Source organism: Microcaecilia unicolor, chromosome 1, assembly GCF_901765095.1.
Source record: "Microcaecilia unicolor chromosome 1, aMicUni1.1, whole genome shotgun sequence".
Taxonomy (NCBI): domain Eukaryota; kingdom Metazoa; phylum Chordata; class Amphibia; order Gymnophiona; family Siphonopidae; genus Microcaecilia; species Microcaecilia unicolor.
This window is the reverse complement of record NC_044031.1, coordinates 735713566-735728554: the sequence shown is the minus strand read 5'-3', so window position 1 is coordinate 735728554 and position 14989 is coordinate 735713566. Positions and strand designations below refer to the sequence as shown.

At 44.3% G+C, this 14989-nt stretch overlaps 1 protein-coding gene across 2 annotated transcripts in view; it reads right to left on the bottom strand.

The window, feature by feature from the left end:
• The window catches only part of LOC115459872 (aminopeptidase Ey-like), a 327255-nt gene that overhangs the window by 277180 nt on the left and 35086 nt on the right, over nucleotides 1-14989 (bottom strand). The window contains exons 8-9 of one of the 2 annotated variants that reach the window (XM_030189684.1): nucleotides 13757-13822; nucleotides 3550-3615 (exon numbers count right to left, since the gene is read on the bottom strand). The exons of the other annotated variant lie outside the window; for it this stretch is intronic. Coding sequence (XP_030045544.1) covers nucleotides 3550-3615; nucleotides 13757-13822 — 132 coding nt within the window. The remainder of the gene's footprint in view (nucleotides 1-3549; nucleotides 3616-13756; nucleotides 13823-14989) is intronic. 2 annotated transcript variants of the gene reach the window in all.

Sequence of the window (14989 nt, the reverse complement as noted above, 5' to 3'; positions counted from 1 at the left end):
TTTTTTTGAAAGAGTAAAAAATTGATTCACTTCTATTCATTCTACACCACTCAGGAATTTGTAGACCTCAATCATATATCCCTTCAGCCGTCTCTTTTCCAAGCTGAAGAGCCCTAACCTCTTTAGTCTTTCCTGATATGAGAAGAGTTCCATCTCCGTTATCATTTTGGTTGCTCTTCTTTGAACCTTTTCTAATTCCACTTTACCTTTTTTGAGATACGGCGACCAGAACTGAATGCAATACTCAAGTTGAAGTTACACCATATAGCGATACAGATGCATTATAGTATTCTCAATCTTATTTATTTTTTTGTTACATTTGTACCCTGCGCTTTCCCATTCATGGCAGGCTCAATGCGGCTTACACGGGGCAATGGAGAGTTAAGTGACTTGCCCAGAGTCACAAGGAGCTGCCTGTGCCTGAAGTGGGAATCAAACTCAGTTCCTCAGTTCCCCAGGACCAAAGTCCCCCACCCTAACCACTAGGCATCTCCTCCACTGTTGCTACTATTTGAGATTCTACATGGAATGTTGCAGCATTCCATGTAGAAGTCGGCCCTTGCAGATCACCAATGTGGCCGCGCAGGCTTCTGCTTCTGTGAGTCTGACGTCCTGCACGTACGTGCAGGACGTCAGACTCACAGAAACAGAAGCCTGCGCAGCCTTCTACATGGAATGTTGCTAGTGGAATAGCAACATTCCATGTAGAATCTCCAATAGTAGCAACATTCCATGTAGAAGTCGGCTCTTGCAGATCACCAATGTGGCCGCGCAGGCTTCTGCTTCTGTGAGTCTGACGTCCTGCACGTACGTGCAGGACGTCATACTCACAGAAACAGAAGCCTGCGCAGCCTTCTACATGGAATGTTGCTAGTGGAATAGCAACATTCCATGTAGAATCTCCAATAGTAGCAACATTCCATGTAGAAGTCGGCTCTTGCAGATCACCAATGTGGCCGCGCAGGCTTCTGCTTCTGTGAGTCTGACGTCCTGCACGTACGTGCAGGACGTCAGACTCACAGAAACAGAAGCCTGCGCAGCCTTCTACATGGAATGTTGCTAGTGGAATAGCAACATTCCATGTAGAATCTCCAACAGTAGCAACATTCCATATAGAATCTCCAATAGTATCTATTTGATTTTTGTTATATTTGTACCCTGCGCTTTCCCACTCATGGCAGGCTCAATGCGGCTTACATGGGGCAATGGAGGGTTAAGTGACTTGCCCAGAGTCACAAGGAGCTGCCTGTTTACCATCTCTTTCCTAATAATTTCTAGCATCCTGTTAGCTTTTTTGGATCACAATCATATAACTATCATACAGTGATGCAGTTTATAAACTTCAATCTCATTGTACTATAATCATGCAAGGATGGGGGGTGAAAACAAAGCATGCAAACTCTGGGTATGATGCCGTTTGTGTTTCAAGATCTTCCAAGGCAGGTGGAATCTATTCCTCTGATCTCATGTTAACTGAGGTGTCATCACCTTTTGGTTACCCAGAACTACAAGTTCTCAAGATTAATGTACCTTCTCCACTTTTTCTTTTAGTATTTTACTTCCCTCATCCCTTATAGCCTTGCAGTAGGATTTATGCTGCCAGGCCATAGCAGAGGCTATGGTTCTTTATCCAAATCTATTAATTCTGTGTGATTTTAATATTCATGTAGATTACCGCACCACCCTATGGTGAACTCTTTTCTTTCCTTGCTGTCAGGTCTTAATCTGATGCAATGAATAACTTTTCCCACACATTCAGCGAGACATACGTTAGATCTGGTTCTTATTCTTGCCAACTCCTCTATTGTCCCAACTAATTTCTTGACCACATTGCTCCCTTGGTCTGACCACCTTGCAATACACTTTGACTTTTCACTACCACTTTTTTCTACCCCTGTAAGAAACTCCCGGTATTGGTCTAGACAGCTCTATTAACCCTACGAATATGTCCTTCCCAACTTTTATAGTTCCCTCAGATTTTGCTACTCAGTCACTAGAATACCAAACTCAGATTTATCATACTATGCTCTCTGAAGTCCTTGACCAAGTGGCTCCACTATAATTCTTCCATGGCTCTGCAACTGAACATAAGTCATAGTTCCATCCTGGTTTGTGTCTATTACCATGGTGCAGGGAGAAGATGGCAGAAATCCAAATATCCAGTGGATTTACAAAATTGCAAAATGTTGCATAGGGATTATAATTTTCAGTTTAAGAAAGCTAAATGATCTTATTTTTTAAATAGGTTGAAGAAATCTTCCAATGTTGTCAAAGAATTATATACTATTTATAGGCAAACATTAGGCCTCTGTAGATAGTCAACCAGCGTCTCAGGCCTTAGCCCAATTTTTCTCATCTAAGATCTAGATTTGCTGAGCACCTTTCTTTCATTTTCTTCTCTGGAGCTGGCTTTGAGCACAGTAGGTGTTAGTCCACATTCCACAACCATCGATACTGGAACATCTCCAAACTGGTCAACTTTTCAACTCCAAACTTTAGAGTCCTTCAAAACATTAAGGTCAGCATTCTTTTCCTTGGATCCTTTCCCTTCTTCCTGGCTAAAGATCTCTATGCTCAACCTTCTTCCACAGCTGTTTTAAATCATCAACCATAGCCTGACTATTGAGAGCAAGTCAAGTCCCCTCTTCATGGAAGACTGCCATTGGCTGCCCCATACTTTAAAACCCATCTTTAGATCCGACGATCCCTGCTCTACCGACCGGTGTAGAAACGGCAGTATAGTAAGTCTACTAACCTATAAATGTACTCACTCTGCTGCTCCCCAGTATCTCTCCACACTCGTCCTTCCCTACACCCTTTCCCGTGCACTCCGCTCCATGGATAAATCCTTCTTATCTGTTCCCTTCTCCACTACTGCCAACTCCAGACTTCGCGCCTTCTGTCTCGCTGCACCCTACGCCTAGAACAAACTTCCTGAGCCCCTACGTCTTGCCCCATCCTTGGCCACCTTTAAATCTAGACTGAAAGCCCACCTCTTTAACATTGCTTTTGACTCGTAACCACTTGTAACCACTCGCCTCCACCTACCCTCCTCTCTTCCTTCCCGTTCACATTAATTGATTTGATTTACTTACTTTATTTGTTTTTTGTCTATTAGATTGTAAGCTCTTTGAGCAGGGACTGTCTTTCTTCTATGTTTGTGCAGCGCTGCGTATGGCTTGTAGCGCTATAGAAATGCTAAATAGTAGTAGTAGTAAATCAAATCAAATCAAAAAGCTGGCAGGTCAGTTTGCTGGCAAAATTTTGAAGAGTGCAGCTTTTTGGTCAAGGATTTCTGGAAGAGGAAAACAGTTTCAGAGAAGTTACTGTACACGACAAAATTGGGGTTAGCTGGAAACCACTGGTCCCTGTACTCAGAAGTAACTTATTTATTCATATTCATATATATATATATATATATATATATATATATATATATATATATATATATATATAGACAATAGCTGCTTCCTCTAACTGATGCACCTGCAACCAAACCACCAAACGGAGAACCATAAAGATAGGTAGAACAGCAATGAGGTCATGTACCGTTTGCAAGTGAGTCCATAAGTTATTGTAAATCGTGTTGCCATATGCAAAGTCAGTGAGGTAGGTCTGTGAAATTAAAAAAGAGAAAATCACCAGTTATTATTTCAGAACAAACATGGTTTACAATTATAATGTTATGGGTTTTTTTTAATCAGGTTTGTTACTATCTGTTATTTTCTCCACTGCTGGCATTCTGCCTCTCTGCCTTCCCACTGCAATATACCAAGGAGTTTTGCACTTTGGCTTATAGCAGACAGAGGGCTAGTGTTGTGAACCTGCACTGTATAGTTTAACAGATGCTAACTCTGTTAATGTGTATTATTAGTAATTAGGTCCTGAAGTAACATTGTGCACATGAACAGCTTAATGCATGCATTAGTACTCTAGCCTAGAGTATGAATCAAACCATCATTTTCATAAGCAGAAATATATCACTGTCTTTGAATAGAATGAGGTACAATGCACATAAAATTAACAACTTAATGGCTTAACGAGAAAAGTTATATGAAATGATTGTGCATATCAAATTAGCAGCTTGATAACTTAGCAGTGAAGCAGTAGAAATGGTGCTGGCAGAAAATGTTTGTGTCATGTTGTTTCCCATGTTATTTCTAGGAATTGTTTTTTCATTATGTCGTTATGGAGCAATGTCGTCAAGAATGCATGATTTTTTTCTGAAGGACCGCGCACTTTTTCAAAAGGCAGCACACTATTTATGAAGGGCGTGCAGCACTCATGAAGAGTTTGTAGTATTCATGAAGGCTGCGCACTGTTCATGAAAGCTGCGCACTGTTTATGAAGGCTCTGCACTATTTATGAAGGGTGTGCAGTATTCTTGAAGGGTCTGCACTGTTCTTGAAGAGTGTACACAATCCAGCTTATTTTCAAAGGAGATCACCGGCCATCTTCCGACACAAATCGGGAGATGGCTGGCGATCTCCTAAATCCGGCCAAATCGGTATAATCGAAAGCCGATTTTGGCCGGCTTCAACTGCGTTCCGTTGCGGGGCCGGCGAAAATTCAAGGGGGCGTGTCGGCACGGTAGCGAAGGCAGGATGGGGGTGGGACGGGGGCGTGCATTGAGATGGCTGGCTTCGCCCGATAATGGAAAAAAGAAAGCCGGCCTTGATGAGCACGTCGCCGGCTTCACTTGGTCCCTTTTTTTCAGGTCCAAGTCCCCAAAAAGTGCCCTAAATGACCAGATGACCACCAGAGGGGATTGGGGATGACCTCCCCTGACTCCCCCAGTGGTCACTAACCCCCTCCCACCAAAAAAAAAGAACTTTAAAAACTTTTTTTGCCAGCCTCTATGCCAGCCTCAAATGTCATACTCAGGTCCATGACAGCAGTATACAGGTCCCTGGAGCAGTTTTAGTGGGTTCAGTGGACTTCAGGCAGGGAGACCCAGGCCCATCCCCCCTTCCTGTTACACTTCTGGTGGAAAATGGGAGCCCTTCATAACCCACCCAAAACCCACTGTACCCACATGTAGGTGCCCCCCTTCACCCCTTAGGGCTATGGTAGTGGTGTATAGTTGTGGGGAGTGGGTTTTGGGGGGGGTTGGCGGACTCAGCACACAAGGGAAGGGAGCTATGCACCTGGGAGCTATTTTAATTTTTTTTTTACTTTTTAAAAGTGCCCCCTAGGGTGCCTGGTTGGTGTCCTGGCATGTGAGGGGGACCAGTGTACTACGAATCCTGGCCCCTCCCACGACCAAATGCCTTGGATTTGGCCAGGTTTGAGATGGCCAGCTTCGGTTTCCATTATCGGCAAAAACCAATGCCGGCCATCTCAAACCCGGCCATCTCTGACATTTGGCCGACCCCAACCGTATTATCGGAAAAAAAAGATGGCTGGCCATCTTTTTCGAAAATACGGTTGGCTCCGCCCCTTCGCGGCATCATTCTCGGAGATGGCCGGCACCATTCGATTATGCCCCTCTGTGTGTACTATTCATGAAGGCTGTGCACTGTTCATGAAGGTTGCGAGCTATTCATGAAGGCTGAGGGGTAGAGGAAGGGAGGGCATTTATAGGGAAGGGAGACAGGAGACAGGAGGAGAAGGACAGAAGAGGAGGAGGAGGTATCAGAGGCATAGCTAGGTGGGTCTCCAGGGGAGTGGCTACTCCCCCAAATGGTCTTCCGATGGTGCCGGCACCTATTTTGATGTGGCTATGCTTCTGAGACATATAACTGAGAATGTGGGGGAGAGGTGAGAATACACAGTATAATAGTGAGGATGGAAGAAAAGAGAGAGAAGACTAAGGATCGACTGGATGGCTAAAGGACCTATGATGGGTGAAATGCAACCGTACATTGGAGGGGCTGGGCTGGAGATGATGGAGATGAAGAATGAAGGAGAGAATATAGGAAAAAGGGGGGAAAGGTCTTTGAAGATTAGGAAGAGAAGATCATGGAGAAGAAGACAGAAATAAGGAGGAGAATGTATTAAAATATTCCGAAGATTGGTACAATCAATGGTGCTAAGTCACCTAGATTACTGTAACGCAATCTACGCCGGACGCAAAGAACAAATTAAGAGGAAACTTCAAACAGCCCAAAACATCACAGCCAGACTCATATTTGGAAAAACGAAATGTGAAAGCACTAAACCTCTACGTGAAAAACTACACTGGCTCCCAATCAAAGAAAAGATTGCATTCAAAATCTACTACTACTACTACAAATCACAATTGAACATGAAGACAGTCCCTGCTCAAAAAAGCTTACAATCTAAATCAGGACAGAGAGGACAAATCAGGGATAAGGGTAGGACAGACAGATAGGACATACAGGGGAAAGGGACTATTGAAGAGAGGAGACAAGATAAGGTTACGAGTAGGTGACAAGTTAGGAATTAAAAGCAGCATCAAACAGGTAGGCCTTTAGCCCGGATTTGAAGGCGGCCAGGGATGGAGCTTGACGTAATAGCTCAGGAAGTCTATTCCAAGCATAAGGTGCGACGAGATAAAAGGATAAAATCTGCACCCTGGTCCACAAAATTATCCACGGCGAGACTCCGACCTACATGACAGACCTAGTAGATCTATCAACCAGAAACACAAAAACTTCAGCACGCACATGCCTAAACCTCCACTACCCAAGCTGCAAAGGACTAAAATATAAATCAACATATGCAACCAGCTTCTCCTATATAAGCACACAGCTATGGAATGCATTACCAAATGGCCTGAAACCAATACATGACATAACAATCTTTTGGAAATCACTAAAGACCAATTTATTCAAGAAGGCGTACCATAATGATCCAACCTAAACACCCGAATCATGCAACACAACGAAACTTGCTACCAAACCATGACACTTAAATTCTCATCTTAACCACTTAATTCACTCTATAACTCATGTACTTTGAATCAATTACCACTCTGTATTTCTCATACCAGAAGTGGCGTCCGCCACCAATGTACTATGTAAGCCACATTGAGCCTGCAAATAGGTGGGAAAATGTGGGATACAAATGCAACAAATAATAATAATCAGGTACCGCATACAGTTCAAGCTTCTCCTACTAACCTACAAATGCACTCAATCTGCATCCCCTTGCTACCTCTCTACCCTCATCTCCCTTTACGCTCCTACCCATAACCTCTGCTCAGAGGACAAATCCCTCCTCTCAGTACCCTTCTCCACCACCGCCAACTCCAGACTCCGCCCTTTCAGCCTCGCCTCTCCCTATGCTTGGAATAAACTCCCTGAGCCCATATGCCAAGCCCCCTCCCTGCCCATCTTCAAATCCTTGCTCAAAGCCCACCTCTTCAATATCGCTTTCGGCATCTAACCATTGTACCTCTATCCAAGAAATCTAGACTGCCCCCAATTTGATTGACTGCACTTTATTGCGTAACCCTGGTAGCGCTTTAGAAATGTTAAATAGTAGTAGTAGTAGTAAATAATTCTGAATAAAAGAGACAAAGAAGGAGAGAGAACTATTAAATAGAAAGAAAAAGAAGGATAACAGAAAAAAGAATGGGAGTACAATCGTGGGGATTTGATTGGGACTCAGGAATGTTGATATCAAGGACTTACTGATTAGTACATATAGAGGCATATTTTCAAAGCACTTTGGGAGGCTAAGTTCCATAGGTTTCTATGGAACTTTGGGAGGCTAAGTGCTTTGAAAATATGCCTCATTGTAGTGCCATAGAAATAAGTAGTAGTACTAGTAGTAGGTTTGAGCATGGGGTGGAGTCGTGGAGATGAGATTAGTGGGGAGAGGTAGAGTGATTGTATGACAGACCAGGAAGAGCCCAGAAGAAACTCAGGCAATATAAAGGGATAGGGCTTTAGAAGGAGTGAGAAACAGAGAAAAAGGACAGATCTGTGAAGAGGAGAAATGGAGCTAGGGAGGAGGTACATGAGGGGTAATGGGAAGCTGTGTAGGAGGTAAAAGATAGAATAAAGGGAATAGATGCCAGAAGGGGATGAATGACAGGGAAGTAGCTGGGGAGGAGAGGCAGAGGAAGGTAGATAAAGAAATATCAGGCTTATTTTCGAAAGAGAAGGGCGCCCATCTTTCAACACAAATCGGGAGATGGGCGTCCTTCTCCCAGGGTCGCCCAAATCGGCATAATCGAAAGCCGATTTTAGGCGTCCCCAACTGCTTTCTGTCGCGGGGACGACCAAAGTTCATGGGGGCGTGTCGGAAGCATAGCAAAGGCGGGACTGGGGCGTGCTTAACACATGATCATCCTCGGCCGATAATGGAAAAAAGAAGGGCGTCCCTGACGAGCACTTGGCTGACTTTACTTGGTCCATTTTTCTTGCGACCAAGCCTCAAAAAGGTGCCCAAAATGACCAGATGACCACCGGAGGGAATCGGGGATGACCTCCCTTTACTCCCCCTGTGGTCACTAACCCCCTCCCACCCTAAAAAAAAACCTTTAAAAATATTTTTTGTCAGCCTCTATGCCAGCCTCAAGTGTCATACCCAGCTCCATGACAGCAGTATGCAGGTCCTTGGAGCAGTTTTAGTGGGTGCAGGGCACTTCAAGCAGGCGGACCCAGGACCATCGCCCCCTACCTGTTACACTTGTGGTAGTAAATGTGAACCCTCCAAAACCCACCAGAAACCTACATGTAGGTGCCCCCCTTCACCCGTAAGGGCTATGGTAGTGTTGTACAGTTGTGGGTAGTGGGTTTTGGGGGGCTCAGCACCCAAGGTAAGGGAGCTATGCACCTGGGAGCAATTTCTGAAATCCACTGCAGGGTGCCCGGTTGGTGTCCTGGCATGTGAGGGGGACCAGTGCACTACGAATGCTGGTTCCTCCCATGACCAAAGGGCTTGCAGTTGGTCATTTCTGAGATGGGCGTCCTCGGTTTCCATTATCGCCGAAAACCGGGGATGACCATCTCTAACGACGACCATCTCTAAGGTCAACCTAAATGTTGAGATTTGGGCGTCCCCGACTGTATTATCGAAATGAAAGATGGCCGCCCATCTTGTTTCGATAATACAGGCTTCCCCTCCCCTTCGCGGGGACATCCTGCGAGGACGCCCTCAGGAAAACTTGGGCGCCCTTTTCGATTATGCCCCTCTATGTCTCTTTTCTAGATACTTTTGAGTCTAACTTCTCAGAGTTTCCATTTGAGAATTTGCATGTTTTCCCTCTAATTATGGTCCATTATCCTATATTAGGTGAAGGGAAATATATGTTCTGTATGAGTCGAGGCATTGTACTAGCATGCAGTTTTTGTGACAGAATAAGTAGCAGTCCACTTATTTTCTTTTACTAGTTGGAGGAGTTGTGGTGTTCTAAGGGCCGGTGTAATATTTGCAGTGTTGCCTTTGCATAGACTGTGGAGCTGGCTGTAGATGGCAGGCTACTGAGTGGTCACTACAATCCCACTTCCCTTTGTCCCAAGGATGGCCCTGCATCTGAGTGCCATCACCTTTCTTTCTAGGAACAAGCCTGCTGGTAACAATAATATAATCATTATTTTACCCACTCTTACCCCTTTGAAAACTGCCCTAACTATTAGGAATAAGCAGGGAATTCTATAACTGTGCATCTAGAGTTACACAACACCATATGAAGGGTAGTGTCAAGATCACTGGCACTTACTATCCATTACTGTCTAAAATAGTGCGAAAGCTCTGCAAGGGGGTGTACATGTGGGCAGTGCATGGGCGGAACATGGGTGTGTCTTCATGTTACACATGTTACTTACAGAATACTGTAAGCTGCGTGTGTGATGGGTAGCACTTAAGCACACTCACTTATCCAAGTTTCCAAGTTTATTTAGAACTTACTACCACACCCTATGGCAGCCTTGAGGGTGGTTTACAATCTAGATAAAGTTTCTACACAAAAATGACTAGTTCCAGAAGTGATATAACAAGTGTGGGGAAGGGAGTAGAACTACAATAATGATAGGAGAGCAGGTGGGAGACATAAAAAAAGGAGGGGAAACTCTGCAAAGATGAGTGCCTGCCCTGGACCAGGTGTCCTAAAAAGCATGAGGGATACTAAAGGAACAGTGAGGGTCCATTGGGGCGGAGGAACACCAAGATCCCATGACGAAATCAACAGCACAGAAAGGAGTGTGAAATAGACCAGCCAGCTTATTTTCGAAAGAGAAGGGCGGCCATCTTCCGACACAAATCGGGAGATGGCTGCCCTTTTCCCGGCAGCGCCCAAATCGGTATAATTGAAAGCCGATTTTGGGCGCCCCCAACTGCAGTTCGTCGCAGGAGTGGCCAAAGTTTAAAGGGGCATGTCGGAGGCGTAACGAAGGCTTGGCCGGACCGTGTTTATCGGCAGAGGAGAGTTTGGCCATCCTCGGCCGATAATGGAAAAAAGAAGGCCAGGCCTGGTGAGAATTTGGTCCGCTTTATTTGGTCCCTTTTTTTTCAGATCCAAGTCCCAAAAAAGTGCCCGAACGGACCTGATGACCACCAGAGGGAATCAGGGATGACCTCCCCTGACTACCCCAGTGGTCACTAACCCCCTCCCACCCTCAAAAAAAAATGTACAAACTTTTTTTGCCAGCCTCTATGCCAACCTCAAATGTCATACTCCGGTCCATGACAGCAGTATGCAGGTACCTGGAGCAGTTTTAGTGGGTGCAGTGGACTTCAGGCAGACGGACCCAGGCCCATTCCCCCCCTACCTGTTACACTTGTGGTGGAAAACGTGAGCCCTTCAAAACCCACCCGAATCCCACTGTACCTACATGTAGATGTCCCCCTTCACCCCTTAGGGCTATGGTAGTTGTGGGGAGTGGGTTTTGGGGGGCTCAGCACCCAAGGTAAGGGAGCTATGTACCTGTGAGCAATTTGTGAAGTCCACTGCAGTGCCCCCTAGGGTGCCCAGTTGGTGTCCTGGCATGTGAGGGGGACCAGTGCACTATGAATCCTGGCCCCTCCCGCGACCAAATACCTTGGAGTTGTTCATTTTTGAGATGGGCACCCTCGGTTTCCATTATCGACTTGACACTGTACCGTGTTTCAGCTGTTAGCCTGCTTCAGGAGTCTTTATGTAAAATATGTAAAGACATCTATTGGTCAAAGAACGATGATACAATGAGAAGAAATGTGATCTTTAAAAAGACCTTTTTGTGAGCAATCCGTAGATCCTGAAGCAGGCTAACAGCTGAAACACGTTACTGTGTCAAGTCTTCATCAATAAACTGTTTTTCATCGTTTTAAGTTTCCTCGTTTACTTCTGGTTTGCCTGGTCTATTTCCCACTCCTTTCTGTGCTGCTGGACACTAAAAGAACATGTACTGAGGAGAAAATCCCTAGAAATACTTGCAGTTAACAACCAGGTGGAGTCTCATATCACTTGGCACGGATATTCATATCACTCCCCTGGTGACTCTATCAACGTGCATAGGTTTAATCATCGACTAAAAACCACCTCCACCCTAATGTTGTAATTGCAATGATAATAACTTAAATTCTCACACTATCATGTGCAGGAGAACGTATATTCCACAATTCAGACTGGCGTGTGACAGCCAAGAAGCTGCGTTCAGACACAATACAGCTAAATGGTGTGAGTTTCCCCCAGAAGAAGCATAGCGAAACAGGCACTGTCGGGGCTTCTACACACGCCAGTCTGAATTGTGGAGTATACGTGCTTCTTAAGCTAAGTGTCTTTCCGTACATTTATATATTTGCACATGATAGTGTGAGAATTTAAGTTATTATCATTGCAATTACAACATTAGGGTGGAGGTGGTTTTTAGTCGATGATTAAACCTATGCACGTTGATAGAGTCACCAGGGGAGTGATATGAATATCCGTGCCAAGTGATATGAGACTCCACCTGGTTGTTAACTGCAAGTATTTCTAGGGATTTTCTCCTCAGTACATGTTTTTTAGTAGTTGATACTTACAATTGGAGAAGGTCAGGCCATATAGTTTTTTGTTTTTACCAATCTTAGACACTAAAAGGAAGCATCGGCAAGTAGATATGTTTTAAGATCAGCTTTGAATTTAGATGATGAGGGTTGTAATCTCAGGGATCCATAGCCAAGGTCCTTGGACAAAAAACAATTGAGTTTCTGGTGTGTTCGTGAATTACCATACAATAACTATGGACTATAAGCTGATTTTACTGGGCAGATCTGAGTGTTCTAGAAGGGCTGTAAGAAATCTAATGACATGAGAGGCATGATGGTTCGATAAATGTAAAGGAGGAGAAAAGACTCTTTACGGGTATGGAGTACATACAAAAAGTCACAAAGATAAGGAAAAAAGTCCAAGGAATCCAAATATGAAAAGTCCATAATGTTTACTGCAGTGGAATCCTAATATTAAAAGTCCATAATGTTTACTGCAGTGCAAACCACAGATGCTTTTATAGATTACTAGCAGAAGCCCAAAGATGTGCACATAACTTTAGGTGCACTCACTTATGCCAGGTCAATGACAGTCAGTCACCGCATAACTTACAAAATTCTGTTACTAGTCTTCAAGATAGTAGCTTCTGGTGAACCATCATACCTAGCAGGGGCGTAGCCAGACAACAGATTTTGGGTGGGCTTATGCAAGAAGTGGGTAGGCACCAAGTGTTCTCCCCCTCCCTCCAACACCAAAAAAATATCTCAGCTGGCGGGAAAACGCTTCTTTCCACCTTGGCAGTCTGCAGCAGGCATGCGCTGAAAACTGAGCATGTGCAGGTGCCGGTATCATGGAAAGTAGCATTTTCATTACCATCAGGGGGAAGCCTTCAGCTGGCGGAGCTTGGGATCCCCACCAGCTACTACTAAACGTGTGCTACTGTTGGGTGGGCCTGAGCCCTAAGTGGGTGGGCCCTGGCCCACCTAGGCTCACCTGTGGCTACGCCACTGATACCTAGGAAAGTAAGAGGCATGACCCGACATGGAACGTGTGCCGCATCAAGAGTGACCAGTCCTCTGTCTATAATGCTCAATCTTCTGATGAGTCAAACACCCAAGAAAGATTAAAAGCAGATAAGATACAATTGGTTAGATAAGATTTGATGAGCGTGGATTACAGAAAGCGCTTGTTGCATCTTATCTAACCAATTGTATCTTATCTGCTTTTAATCTTTCTTGGGTGTTTGACTCATCAGAACATTGAGCATTATGGACAGAGGATTGGACTCCTGATGCAGGCAGGTGTGCCGAAAAACGGTACGTGTTGGGTCATGTCTCTGACTTTCCTAGATATGATGATTCACAAGTAACAGAGTTTTGTAAGTTATGCAGTGGCTGAGTGTCATTGACCTGGCATGTCAGTGTACCTAATGTTGTGTGCACATCTTTGGGCTTATGCTAGTATTCTATAATCTGTATGCACAGATGCCGTTATAGCATTGGCACTCAGGACACCCCTTTACTGTACCTAACTGATGGTGCCCAATTATAGAATTGCCCCTATAGCTTCCACCGAAGAGATGGCCAAATGAATATTTCAATTCAAAAAAATCCCGAATTTTAAGTACTCTGGCAATCTTAACAAAATACAAACCAGATACTGTAAAAATGTGGATACCGTGATGACAGTGGAAGCTTGACCTGGCATTCAGTTCAAACGCTGTAAAAATCAAGCATTATTACTATAATATAATATTTATTATGGAAAGTTCTCAGATGAATATTTCTACATATTATGATGTTTAGTTATTTAAATCTTGGGTATAATGCTGCCTTGACACCTTCTGTTCTCAAAGCACTGCTGAGAGGTTTTACATTGCTAATTGTAGACACTTACATGTAATCCTTGTTTAAATACAGGCTCTGTCAAGAATGAATCCAACATGCGAATAACTGAAGCTCCCTGTTAGAAAAAAAAAATAATGCAAGGTAGTTAATGAGCTGAGAGATCCAGGATCTCTACAACTGCCTGTAAAAACTCGATTTAGATTTGTTCACACCTTTTTCAGCAGTAGCTCCATTCAGGTATATTGGGTATTTCTCCATCCATGGAGGGTTCACAATCTAAGCTTGTTCAGTGACTTGGTGAAGGTTACAAGGAGCAGCAGTGGGATTGGAACCAGGCACCTCTGGATGTCAACACCTGTGCTCTAACCACTAGCCTCAATAACAGTCAAGCTTGGCTATACACACAGGTCTGGTAGAACTGTGTCTGTGGGATCACGATTTATGGTAGGCTTCTAATTTCCTGTCCCTGGCAGCCCCATAATCCTGGTGAGCTTGTGAGTACAGGTTTAGTCCCTACAACTTCTTTGATGATTGCACCCCTAACAAGGAAGTCCATGGCTAGAGGGAAAGGCATCAGGAGAAAGACATTTGGGTGGGCCATGGGAAGGAAAGGCATGGAGGTCCACTAGGAGGCTGTATAGCACTGGAGCAATCAATGCCTAGAGGTGGCATCAGTCAATACCTATCATCATGAATAATAGTCATATAGTTCTGCTAATGTCATAACATTGCACTCTTATCATTTTGGGAGCACAATATTCAGGCTGTCTAAGGATTAGCTGGATCCAGTAGGAAAAATGAAATAAAGATTACGGGGTCGACATTCAGCCAGCGATGGCGAGCATTTTGCTGACTGCTGCTGGTGATATTCCTGGATATTCAATGTCGGGCCATGTCTGGGCTTCGGCATTGAATATTTGGTTTATGCTGTGCCTGCTAGCACATTGCACATATTCAGAACTTAGCTGGCCATGGGTTGCCGCAAAAAGATAGGACTGTGTTCTTTGTGGTCCCATTTATGCTCTAAACTAGGCCAGCACTTAACCAGCCAAGTGCTGACTCTGCCCCTGAATGCCCCCAAAATAGCCAGCTTTCACTTAGGCACTAACCGCTAGCTTGATAACTGATTAAATGCCGCTGAAAATTAGTGGCTAGCCCCAAACAAGTGACTTAACCAGTCAGCAACCATTTCTGGCCAGTTAAAATTTTTGAATATCTACCAGCATAAAACAGTGGAGGAGACCAAAAAGACATCATATCAAAAAGTGTCGAAAAGGTTCTT